This window comes from Artemia sp. Qi Xiang Cuo, chromosome 13 (genome assembly GCF_049724085.1).
Source record: "Artemia sp. Qi Xiang Cuo chromosome 13, ASM4972408v1, whole genome shotgun sequence".
Lineage (NCBI taxonomy): Eukaryota > Metazoa > Arthropoda > Branchiopoda > Anostraca > Artemiidae > Artemia > Artemia sp. Qi Xiang Cuo.
This window is the reverse complement of record NC_142806.1, coordinates 44,801,986-44,817,742: the sequence shown is the minus strand read 5'-3', so window position 1 is coordinate 44,817,742 and position 15,757 is coordinate 44,801,986. Positions and strand designations below refer to the sequence as shown.

At 31.1% G+C, this 15,757-nt stretch overlaps 1 protein-coding gene across 1 annotated transcript in view; it reads right to left on the bottom strand.

Moving 5' to 3' along the window:
• LOC148945327 (zinc metalloproteinase nas-13-like) overlaps positions 1-15,757 on the bottom strand; it is a 159,186-nt gene that overhangs the window by 13,840 nt on the left and 129,589 nt on the right. The window contains exon 8 of the mRNA XM_089099006.1: positions 1,799-1,919. Coding sequence (XP_088955132.1) covers positions 1,799-1,919 — 121 coding nt within the window. The remainder of the gene's footprint in view (positions 1-1,798; positions 1,920-15,757) is intronic.

Below are 15,757 nucleotides of genomic sequence, written 5' to 3'. Positions count from 1 at the left end.
CAATCGAAAAATATTTCAGCACCTCAGTCTCCCAGCTAAAGAGTAAATGAAATATGGCTTGTCGTTTAAATTTACTTTCATGCATCGCTTTTATGGCTCAGATTTTTCTTTTTTATGGTTTTAAATACCATTGAACATGTAGAAATAAGGGAAGGAAAGACAATATAAGAAAATTTCTCTGCTCCAAACTAACATTTTATAGGTGAAAACAGTATTTTCAGATGAAAGTGCCATTTTATAGTGTGAATCTCTGAATTTTATCACAGCAATAATGTTAAAAAATTTTTTAAAGATTCTGTTACAAACTTTGATCAAATCCTAACATAATGGATGTTTTCCTCCTTCAAACTCCAAAATATGCTTAACCTGTTTTCCAGATATACTAATGATAACCTTACGTTTCATCATTTCATATTTGCTACAAAAAAGCCATATAACTATGGCTAAAAACTAAACAGTAGCAACATTTAATAAAGGAATATGTAATCAACTTTATTAACTTTATGTACAGCTTTTCAACATGATTAATCCTGACATTGAAGAATCTTCCCTTTTGCAATATATCATCATAATATATCAGTTTATTTGTATATCAAGTTTCACACTCTCGCATCAAATTTAAAATTTTCTTCAGTGTACACAGAACATGAATATACACATCTTTTTTTCTAATCTTACCAATTTATTTGGTCTTGGCTTTAGAATCTAAACTAACTAAAGTTACAAAAGATTATTTCCTTATTAAATAGTATTGTGAATTTTTAAGTTTTTTTGTGCATTGATGTCGAGTAATCAAAAAGCTGCCACTGAAAATAATAACGCAACGAGACGGCTTCTATGGACGCTTTTTTGACGGAAAATGTAAATCGAGATGTTTTTGAGTTGGTTAATATTTCCTACTATTTAACAAATTATTTTTCTAAAAGTTTTGTTGAATAGTTCTGTGACTTAAACAATGAAATTTAATCGGTAAGAAACCAAATTTCCCATTCATGGATAGATAAAAACTTATTTAATTTCTGCTATTATGGTAACTGGAAAAGTAAGACCGATTCCCGGTTAAATGATGGCCAATTCAATATATATGGTTTGGGAATTTAGGATTTCGTCATTATATATATATATATATATATATATATATATATATATATATATATATATATATATATATATATATATATATATATATATATATATATATATATATATATATATATATATATATATATATATATATATATATATATATATATATATATATATATATATATATATATATATATATATATATATATATATATATATATATATATATATATATATATATATATATATATATATATATATATATATATATATATATATATATATATATATATAAAAAAAAAAAAAAAAAAAAAAAAAAAAAATATATATATATATATATATATATATATATATATATATATATATATATATATATATATATATATATATATATATATATATATAAATCTATAATATATAAATATATTCAATTCGCTTCATTGTCTGTATAAAATTCGTTCTAAAAAAATATTAAATTACCTCCAGCTTGTTTGAAAGCAACCCATCAAAACTCAAAATAAGTTGTCTCCTTTTATGAGGGAATCAATCGAAAAAGAAAATAGAAAGTGCTCTGGTAGTTCTGACTATATTTAGATTTTTTTTTTTTTTTTTAATAGTTATTACTTTTGGTCGTTTATTTCATTAAAATCAGATCAAAAGAAACATATTTTCTATAAAAAAAACAAATGATTTTATATATTTGATCATATACCTGGTAACTCGGTTGTTACTTCTGGTGCTGCAGTGGTTGTTGTTGGTTTTGGCTTTGGTTTTTCTGTTACGCCAGTAAAATCGCTGCATTCATACAACTTATTGAGCTTCAGAAGATCAATCTGTAAATTGAAAAATTTGCTTAGGAATAAACTGTTAACAGCAAAACTACGCCAAAATGGCTATTTCTTTGACCAACAAATAAAAGGCGGTTGTACATTTAGCCCAAAATAGTAGATACTGATCGCAGGTATCCACCTACAAATAGCTCTTCTCCAAGTTATTACTATCTATTTAGCCACGTTTCTGGGCAAGGACCATAAATTATGCAAATTTCCAACTGCTTACAGATAGTTTTCATAGTAGAAAAAGGGGACATTTTTATCTTGGGCGTCAGCCTGGCTAAAAACATAAAAGGGTTGCTCCCTTAACCAAGGAGAGAAATCATTTTGTTAAGAGGTCTGGTATTGGTAGATGAGGTCTTATAGAGTTGGTATAAATACTTTTTGGTCTTTGATCAGTTTGGAACTTAAATTCGTGAGTCCTTGGGCCAAGAGGAGCAAATATACAAGAGGAAAACAAGGTTTTTTTCCAAAGAAAAAAAGGTGCCTGGAGTAAAACTCTGTGAGTACAAATGGAAGCGCAACTTGTTCTGCAGTCGATTTGAAACTTAAATCCATCAGTCTTAAAGACTAAAGAGACTCCAATGTAGAAGGTAAAATAGATAAGCAATTGGTTCTCCTAAAAAGGGGTGTAAAAACGGCCTAAAAAGAGTCATTCAACATTTTTTTTTGTGAACAGCTTGAAGCTTTTAACCATGAGTCTGTCGGCCAATTGTAGCCAAAAGTACCAAAAAATATTTCAGTTTGGGGCATGAGCACCCAAATATGGAGCTTCAAAATCAGCCACGAGGCTTTTTTCCGTTCGACATGAAACTTATATCCCTAGTTTAAAACTTGAAACCGTAAGTTCTTCCCGAAATGAACCCTAAGGCACAAGAATAGTTTGAGTTTGGGGACGAGGCTTGCTCGAAATGTTGACCCGAAAAACGGCCAAATCCCTTTTTTTTCGACTGGCTTAAAACATTAAACATTTTTTGCTTGAACTTAGGAAATCAATCTCTTGTGCTTTGATGGGGGTGGTTGTTAGGGAGTCTAAAAATTTACCCAAAACACTGTCGTCCCTGATCAGTTTGAAACTTCCCAGGACCAGGGCCAAGAGGAATATAATATAAAAACTAGGGGAGGGGACTGAAAAGGGCCAAAAAATGTTTTCTGATTAGCTGAAAACTGATTTCCTCAAGTTTTTGGGACGAGAGGGCTACAAAGGACTAGATAAATTAGAAAACAATATTGGAGAAAGGATAAAACAAGGCCAAAAGTTATTTTTCGGAACGGCTTTAAACCCACACTCATAAAATCCTGAACCAAGGAACCGTAATGTACCAAAAACAGAGTTAGATTGAGGACACGGGTCAGCTAAAAGAGATCCAATAAACTCTTCTTTTTCCTAAACAGATCAAAACTTAAAATTGATAGTACTGGCACAAAAAAGATCTATACAAGAAAATTTTAGTTTTGGAGTACGATTTCCGATTGGATTGAAACTTTCAGTAATATGGAAACCACGTCTTTTTTTAAGGGAGAAGGGTGTTGGGGGTGGCCGACAATAGGCTAGAAGAGTAGAAGGGCCTTATTGACTCGTGATTACACCACGTGGTTTATGTTCCAAATAAGGGCATAGCCTCCCTAGGGAGAATGATTGCGTAATCGGTCAATGACCTCTTTTTCCAAGGTCGATTTATTTGATGTTTCTATGTGTAATAACTCCGGAACGAAGGTTGCACATGCGCATTGAATTCTAACGGGAACAATGTTATTGATCTAGGACTCGAGGGGAAGTGAATTTCCGAGAACTTGATTGCGTAATCAAAGTGTGTCAACAACAACAACATCGACCTTGACATTCGCTGAGAGCGTGCACTTACAACAACAACAACATCGACCTTGGAACACCTGTGCTGTCGACCTCAATTCACCTATCGTGAATCAATAATTCCCCCTTAGAAACAACAAATTAATTTCCCCTTTCTTGACAGATCAATCAATCAATGACATCATCTGTCAGACTTTAAAAATTTTCGCCTAGAAACATTTCTCCAGGAATAGATCCAAGTCATTAATGTCTTTGCCTCGGGAACAGTTCTACTGGTCGAACTCCAAAGGATATTAATAACCAAAGGCCACGGAAACAATTAGGCAAGAAACATCTTAGCGATGAATTGTTTTAGCGCGCGAATAAGGTTTCTTATTAATTTGAAATGCGTTAGCGAAGAGATGCCAATAACAAAGGAACACGCTGAATTTACTTTTAGGGATTATTTGTGCGAATCCGTTTTAGACAGGTTATGTAACTATTTCGGCGAAACAGATAGAGACATTTTAAAATAAGATTTTTTAAGAGATTTTAGAAGAGAATTTAATGGTGAAACTCTGTGGTCGTTATAATACACAAGTTTCATTTGAACAGTTTTGTGAGGTCCTCTAACCCAACCCCAAAGGGTTCCAATCCTCTTACACACAAACAAAAACTTACACACAAACAAAAACTTACACACACAAAAAAATTACACACACACAAAAACTTACACACACACACAAAAAAAAACACACACAAAAAAACATACACACACAAAAAAACTTACACACACACAAAAACTTAAACACACACAAAAACTTACAAACACACAAAAACTTACACACACACAAAAACTTACACACACACACAAAGACTTACACACACACACACACAAAAACTTACACACACAGAAATTTACACACACACACAAAAACTTACACAGACAAAAAAATATACACACACATAAAACTGACACACACACAAAAACTTACACACACAAAAAAACTTAGACACGCACACAAAAACTTACACACAAATAAAAACTTACACACACACAAAAACTTACACACACACAAAAAATTACACACACACAAAAACTTACACACACACACAAAAACTTACACACACACACAAAAACAAACACACACAAAAAAACATACACACACACACAAACTTACACACACACACACACAAAAACTAACACACGCAAAAAAAACTTACACACACAAACAAACTTACACACAAAAAAAAACTTACACACACACAAAAACTTACACACACAAAAACTTACACACACACAAAAACTTACACACACACAAAAACTCACACACACAAAAAAACTTACACACACACAAAAACTTACACACACACAAAAACTTACACACACACACAAAAAACTAACACCCACACAAAAACATACACACACACAAAAAAACTTGCACACACACAAACACACTTACACACACACACACACAAAAACTTACACACACACAAAAACTTATAAACACACAAAAACTTACACACACACAAAAAACTTATACACACAAAAAAATTAACACACAAACAAAAAAAAATTACACACACACAAAAAATTACACAAACACACAAAAACTAAAACACACAAAAAAACTTACACACACAAAAAAACTTACACACACAAAAAAACATAAACACATACAAAAACTTACACACACACAAAAATTTACACACATACAAAAACTTACACACACAAAAAAACTCACACACACACAAAAACTTACACACACACAAAAAAACTTACACACACACACAAAAACTAACACACACACAAAAACTTACACACACAAAAAAACTTACACACACACAAAAACTTACACACTACACACACACAAAAACTTACACACACACACAAAAAAAACTTACACACACAAAAAACTTACACACACACAAAAACTTACACACACACAAAAACTTATACACACAAAAAAAATTACACACAAAAAAAAAATTACACACACAAAAAAACATACACACACACAAATAATTACACACACACACAAAAAAATACACACACACAAAAAACTAACAAAGAATCAAAAAAATACACACACACACAAAAACTTACACACACACACAAAAATAGACACACACAAAAAAAATAACACACACAAAAACATACATACACAAAAAAACTTACTCACACAAAAAAAAACTTACACACACACAAAAAAAAACTTACACACACACAAAAACTTACACACACACAAAAACTTACACACACACACACAAACACAAACACCCAAACAAAAAACTTACACACACACAAAAACATACACACATACAAAAACTTACACACACACGAAAACTTACACACACGAAAAAACTTACACACACACACAAAAACTTACATACACATAAAAACTTACACACGCATAAAAACTTACACAAACAAAACAACTTACACACACACACAAAAACTTGCTCACACACACAAAAAACTTACACACTTACACACACACACACAAAAAAATTACACACACACACAAACTTACACACACACAAAAACTTACACACACACACAAAAAATTACACACAACAAAAAACTGACACAAACAAAAAAAAAAACACAAAAAAAAAAAAGGTAACAAACACAAAAACTTACACACAAACAAGAAAATACAACCACACACAAAAACTAACACACACTTACACACACACAAAAACTTACACACACACAAAAACTTACACACACACAAAAACTTACACACACACATAAAAACTTACACACACACAAAAAACTTACACACACAACAAAATTACACACACACAAAAACTTACACACACAAAAAAACTTACAAACACACAAAAACTTACACACACACAAAAAACTTACACACACACAAAAACTTACACACACACAAAAACTTACACACACACAAAAACATAACCACAAAAACACACACTTAAACAAACACAAAAAAAAACAAAAAAAAAAAAAAATACACACACACACAAAAAAAACTTACACACACACACACAAAAAAATACACACACACACAAATAATTACACACACACAAAAAAACTTAGAAAAATAAAAAAACTTAGACACACACACAAAAACTTACACACACACACACACAAAAACTAAGACACACACACAAAATCTTACACACACACAAAAACTTACACACACACAAAAACTTACACACACACACAAAAACTAACACACACAAACAAACAAACACACACACACACAAAAACTAACACAAACACAACAAATATTACAAACACACAAAAAAACTTAAACACACACACAAAAAATTAAAAAAAAACAAAATCTTACACACACATAAAAAATTACACACACACAAAAACTTACACGAACACAAAAACTTACACACACAAAAAAACTTAAAAACAAACACAACAACTTACACACACAAAAAAACATACACACAAAAAAAAAACTTACACAAAAACAAAAAAACTTACACACAAAAAAAAACTGACACACACAAACAAAATAACACACACACACACACAAAAACTTACACACACACACACACAAAAAAACTAACACACACACAAAAAAAAACACACAATAACAAAAAAAAACACACAAACACAAAAACAAAAAAAAAAACAAAAAACTAACACGAAAAATAAAACTTACACACACAAAAAAAATTACAAAAAGACAAAAAATTACACAAACACACAAACATATACACACATAAAAAAAATAAGACACAAAAAAAAACCCTTACACACACACAAAAACTTACACACATAAAAAAAAAATAACACACATAAAAAAAAACTTACACACACAAAAAAACTTACAAACAAACAAAATTACACACACACAAGAACTTACACACAAACAAAAAAATACACACATACAAAAAAAAACACCCAAACAAACTTACACAAACATACAAAATTAAACACACACACACAACAAATTACACACACAAAAAAAATAAAAAACACACAAAAACTAACACACGCACAAAAACTTACACACACACAAAACTTACACACACAAAAAACTTACAAACCCACAAAAAATGACACACAAAAACAAAAAATTACACACACAAAAACATACACAAACAAAAAAACTTTCACACACACACAAAAACTTAAACACACACACAAAAAAACTTACACACACACACACACACAAACACACACACACACACACAAAAAATTAAAAACACAAAAAAACACACAAAAAAACAAAAACAAAAACACACACACAAAAAAACTAACACACACACAAAAAAAAAAACACACACAAACAAAAAAAAATGCACACAAAAAAAAACAAACACACACAAAAAAACTAAAACACACACAAAAAATACGCACAAACAAAAAAAATTACACACACACACAAAATCTTACACACACAAAAAACTTTACACACAAACACAAACTTACACACACACAAAAACTTACACACACACACAAAAACTTACACACACACAAAAACTTACACGCACACAAAAACTTATACACGAACAAAAACTTACACACATAAACTTACACACAAAATCTTACACACACACACACAAAAACTTACACACACACCAAAACTTACACACACACAAAAACTTACACACACACACACAAAAAAAAAACTAACACACAAAAAAACTTACAAACACAAACAAACTTACACACAAACGCAAAAACTTACACACACAAAAAAACTTACACAAATAAACTTACACACACATAAAAACTTACACACACACACAAAAAATTGCACACACACAAAAATTTACACACACACAAAAACTTACACACACACAAAAAAAACTTACACACACAAAAACTTACACACACACAAAAAAAAACTTACACACACACAAAAACTTACACACACACACAAAACTTACACACACTCAAAAACTTACACACAAAAAAAAACTTAGACACACACACAAAAACTTACACACACACAAAAACTTACACACACATAAAAACTTACACACAAACAAAAACTTACACACACACAAAAAATAAAACACACAAAAAAAATAACAAACACACAAAAACTTACACACACACAAAAACTTACACACACAAAAATTTACACACACACAAAAACTTACACACACAAAAAAACTTACACACACACAAAACTTACACACGCACAAAAAACTTACACACACACAAAAACTTACACAGACACCGTTACCCTTTCACCGTTACTAGGAAAGGGTCGTCAAATTTTAGTTTCGTGTTTTTATTTTAAGGTTTGGTTTTTATATTTTTATCAGTTTTATTTTGCACTGAGGATGGTCAAGCGGAGGTCTTGACCGAAATATTTGCATAATTTTTCAATTTTTTCACTGGCTGTTAATTGTCCTCGTTTCCTTTCTTCGCGATTTTTTGTTTATACACACACAAGAAAACTTAAACACACACACAAAAACTTACACACACACACAAACTAACACACACACAAAAACTTACACACATAAACTTACACACACAAAAAAACTGACACACATAAACTCACACACCCTCACAAAAACTAACACACACGCAAAAACTAAAACACACAAAAAAACTAACACACACAAAAACTTACACACACACAAAAACTTAAAAACACACAAAAAAACATAAACACACACAAAAAAATAAACACAAACACACAAAATTAAACAAACAAAAAAACTTAAACACACACACAAAAAATTACACACACACAAAAAAAACTAAAATACACACAAAATAACACACACAGAGAAACTTACACACACACAAAAACTTAAACACACACAAAAAAAACAAAACACACAAAAAATTACACACACACACAAAAACATAAACAAAAACATAAAAAAATCTAAAACACACAAAAACTTACACACACATAGAAACTTAAACACTAATAAAAACTTACACACACACACACACAAAATTACACACACACAAAAAAAACCTACAAAAAAACAAAAACTTACACAAATATAAAAAATAAAAAAAACACAAAAAAACTAAAAAACACAAAAAAAAAAAATACACACAAAAAAAACTTAAACAAAAAAAAAAAAATAAACAAACACAAAAAATTACACACACAAAAAAACATACACACAAACAAAAAAAAAAACACAAACACAAAAACAAAAACAAACAAAAAAAATTACACACAAAAAAAAACTAACACACACAAAAAAAAAATTACACACACACAAACACAAACTTACACACCCACACAAAAACTTACACACACACACACACACAAACTTACACACACATAAAAACTTACGCAAACACAAACACATACACACACACACACAAAAACTTACACACACACAAAAACTTACACACACAAAAACTTGCACACACACAAAAAACTTACACACACACACAAAATCTTACACACACACAAAAATTTAAACACACAAAAAAATTACACACTCACAAAAACTTACACATAAAAACAAAAACTTACACACACACAAAAACTTACACACACACACAAACTTACACATGCACAAAAACTTACACAAATAAACTTACACACATAATCTTACACATAAACTTACACACACACACAAAAACTTGCACACACACAAAAAATTAAACAAAAAAAAAAAATTAAACACACACAAAAACTTAAACACACAAAAAAAAAATTACACACACACAAAAAAACTTACACACACAAAAAAAATTAAGTACACACAAAAAACTTTCACACACACAAAAACTTACACACACACACACACAAAAACATACACACACACACACACAAAAACTTATACACACAAAAAAACTTACACACACAAAAACTTACACAGACATACAAAAACTTACACACACACAAAAACTTAAACACATACAAAAAACTTACACACACACAAAAACTTACACACACACACACACACACACAAACTTACACACACACACACAAAAACTTACACACACAGAAAAACTTACACACACATAAAAACTTACACACACAAAAAAACTTACACACAACACACACAAAAACTTACACACACACAAGAACTCACACACACACACAAAAAATTACACACACACAAAAAAATTACACACACACACAAAAACTTACACACACACAAAAAAACTTAAACACACAAAAAAACTCACACACAAACAAAAACTTAAACACAAAAAAAAAATCAAACAAACACAAAAACTTACACACACACAAAAACTTACACACACACAAAAAAACTTACACACACACAAAAACATACACACACAAAAAACTTACACACACACACAAAAACTTACACACACACAAAAACATACACACACACAAAAACTTAAATACACAAACAAAACTAACACACACACAAAAACTTACACACACACACACAACAAAAAATTACACACACACAAAAACTTACACACACACAAAATCTTACACACACACAAAAAAACTTACACACACACAAAAAATCTAACATAATCACAAAAACTTACACACACACAAAAACTTATACACACACACAAAAACTAACACACACAAAAAAAATAAGACACACACACAAAACTTAGACAAACAGACAAAAACTTAGACACACACAAAAACTTACACAAACACAAAAAGACATACAAACATAAACAAACTTACACACACACAAAAACTCACACACACACACAAACATACACGCACACAAAAAACTTACACACACACACAAAAACACAAACACAAACAACAACTTACACACACACACAAAACTTACACACACACAAAATATTACACACACACACACAAAAACTTACACACACACAAGATCATACACACACACACAAATACATACACACACACAAAATCATACACACACACAAAAGCTTACACACACACAAACACATAAACACACACAAAAACTTGCACCAAAACACAAAATAAAACACACACAAAATTAAAAACACATAAAAACATAAACACACACACAAAAACTTACACACACACACACAAAAACTTACACACACACACAAAAACTTACACACACACACACACACAAACTTACCCACACACAAAAAACTTACACACAAAAACAAAAACTTAATAACACAAACAAAAATACACACACACACAAAAACTTACACACACACACACAAAAACTTACACACACACAAAAACATACACACACACAAAAACATACACACACAAAAAAACTAACACACACAACAAACACATACACACACACACAAAAACTTAAACAAACACAAAAACTTTACACACACACAAAAACTTACACACACACAAAAACTTACACATACACACAAAAACTTACACACACACAAAAACTTACACACACACACAAAACTTACACACACAACAAAAACTTACACACACAAACTTACACACACACAAAAACTTACACACACACACACAAAAACTTACACACACACAAAAACTTACACACACACAAACACTTACACACACACACACAAAAAACATACACACACAAAAACTTACACACACACACACAAACTTACACACACACGCAAAAACTTACACACACACAAAAAACTTCACACACAATAAACTTACACACACATAAGAACTTACACACACAGACAAAAACTTACACACACATAAAAACTTACACACACAAAAAAACTAACACACACAAAAAAAAACATACACACACAAAAACTTACACACACACAAAAAATTACACACACACAAAAACATACACACACACACAAAACTTACACACACACAAAAACATACACAAACACAAGAAATTAGACACACACACAAAAACATACACACACACAAACAATAGCAAAAAAACACGCAAGTACACACACAAAAAAAACTTACACACACACAAAAACTTAAACACACACCAAAACTAACACACACACAAAAACTTACACACACAAAAAAAATTACACACACAAAAAAAACTTACACACAAAAACTTATACATACACAAAAAAACTTACACACACAAAATCTTACACACACACACAAAAAACTTACACACACACAAAAACTTACACACACACCGTTACCCTTCACGTTACTAGAAATGTCAATTTAGTTTCGTGTTTTTACTTTAAGGCTTGGTATCACAGTTTTATTTTGCACTGAGGATGGTCAAGCGGAGGTCTTGACCGAAATATTTGCATAATTTTTCAATTTTTCACTAGCTAATTGTCCTCGTTTCTTCACGACTTTTTGTTTACACACACACAAGAAAACTTAAACACACACACAAAAACTTACACACACACAAAAACTTACACACACACAAAAACTTACACACATAAACTTACACACACACAAAAACTTACACACATAAACTCACACACACACACAAAAACTTACACACACACAAAAACTAACACACACACAAAAACTTACACACACACAAAAACATACACACACACAAAAACTTACACACACACACAAAACTTACACACACACAAAACTTACACACACACACACAAACTTACACACACACAAACATTTATACACACACACAAAAACTTACACAACAAAAAAAACTTACACACACAAAAACTTACACACACACAAACTTACACACACACAAACACTTACACACACAAACAAACTTACAAACACACAAAAACCTACACACACACACAAAAATTTAGACACACACATAAAACTTACACACACAAAAACTTACACACACACAGAAAAACTTACACACACACAAAACTCTAAACACACACACACAAAAAATTACACACACACAAAAACATACACACACACAAAAAAAATTGAAAAAACAACATATCATACACAAACACACAAAATCTTACACACACACAAAAAAAACTTACACACACAAAAAAAAACTTACACACACACAAAAACATACACACACACAAAAACATACACACACACAAAAAACAAACACACAAACAAAAATATACACAAGAACAAGAAAACTTACACACACACAAAACCTTACACACACACAAAAACTAACACACACACACAAAAAACTTACACACACACACACACAAAAACATACACACACACACAAAAATTTACACACACACACAAATTCTTACACACACACAAAAACATACACACACACAAAAACATACACACACACACACACTCACTAACACACACACACACAAACATACACACACACAAAAAATTACACACACACAAAAACTTACACACACACACAAAAACACACACACACACACACACAAAACTTAAACGCGCACACAAACTTACACACACAAAAAAACTTACACACACACACACAAACTTACACATACACAAAAACATACACACACACACAAAACATACACACACACAAAAAAATAAACAAAAACAAAAACTAGCACACACACAAAAAAATACACACAAACAAAAACTGAAAAAAACACAAAAAAAAATACACACACACACAAAAAAATAAACACACACAAAAAAATACACACACACAAAAAACTTACACACACAAAAAACTAACACACACACACAAAACTTACAAACACACAAAAACTTACACACACATAAAAACTTACACACACAAAAAAACTTACAAAGCACACACAAAAACTTACACACACACACACACACACAAAACTTACACACACAAAAACTTAAACACACACAGAAACTTACACGCACATAAAAACTTACACACATACACAAACTTACACACACACACAAAACTTACACACAAACACACACAAAAACATACGCACACACACAAAAACTTACACACACAAAAAACCCACACACACACACACACACAGACTTACACACACACAAAAACTTACACACACACAAAAACATACACACACACACAAAACTTACACACACATAAAAAATTACACACACACAAAAACTTAAACACACATAAAAACTTACACACACACACACAAAAACTGACACACACACAAAAATTTATACACACACAGAACAGACACACACACACAAAACTTACACACACACAAAACTTGACACACACACACAAAAACTTACACACACACAAAACTTACACACACACACAAACTTACGACACACACACAAAACTTACACACACACAAAAACTTACACACACACAAAAACTCACACACACACAAGAGACTTACACACACACAGAAACTTACACACACACAAAAACTTACACACACACAAAATTTCACAGGAACTCACACACTTACACACACACAAAAACTTACACACACACAAAAACATACACACACACAAAAACTTACACACACACACACACACAAACATACACACACACAAAAAATTAAAGCAACAAACAACCTTACACACAAACAAAATAATACACACACACACACAAAACTTACACACACACACACAAAATCTTACACACACACAAAAACTTACACACACACACAAAAACTTACACACACAAAAAAACATACATACACACACAAAAACTTAAACACACACACAAAACATAAAAACACACAAAAAACTTACACAAACACAAAACAAAATTACACACACACAAAAACTTACACACACAAAAAAACTTACACAAAAAACAAAAACAAAACAAAAACACACAAAAATACACACACACAAAAACCTACACACACACACAAAACTTACACACACACAAAAACTTAAAAACACACAAAAACTTACACACACACAAAAACCTACACACACACACAAAAACTTACACACCGACAAAAACATACACACACAAAAAAACAAAAAAAAACAAACAAAAATAAAAACACACACAAAAACAAACACACACATAGACAAACACAAACAAACATACATACACACAAACAAAAAATAACACACACAAAAAAAAACTCACACACAAACACAAACTTACACACACACAAAAACTTACACACACACAAAAACTTACACACACAAAAACTAACACACACACACAAAAACTAACACACACACAAAAAAATACACACACACACACAAAACTAACACACACACACAAAACTTAAACACACACAAAACTTACACACACACAAAAACACACACACACACAAAAACTTACACACACACAAAAACTTACACACACACAAAGACTTACACACACACAA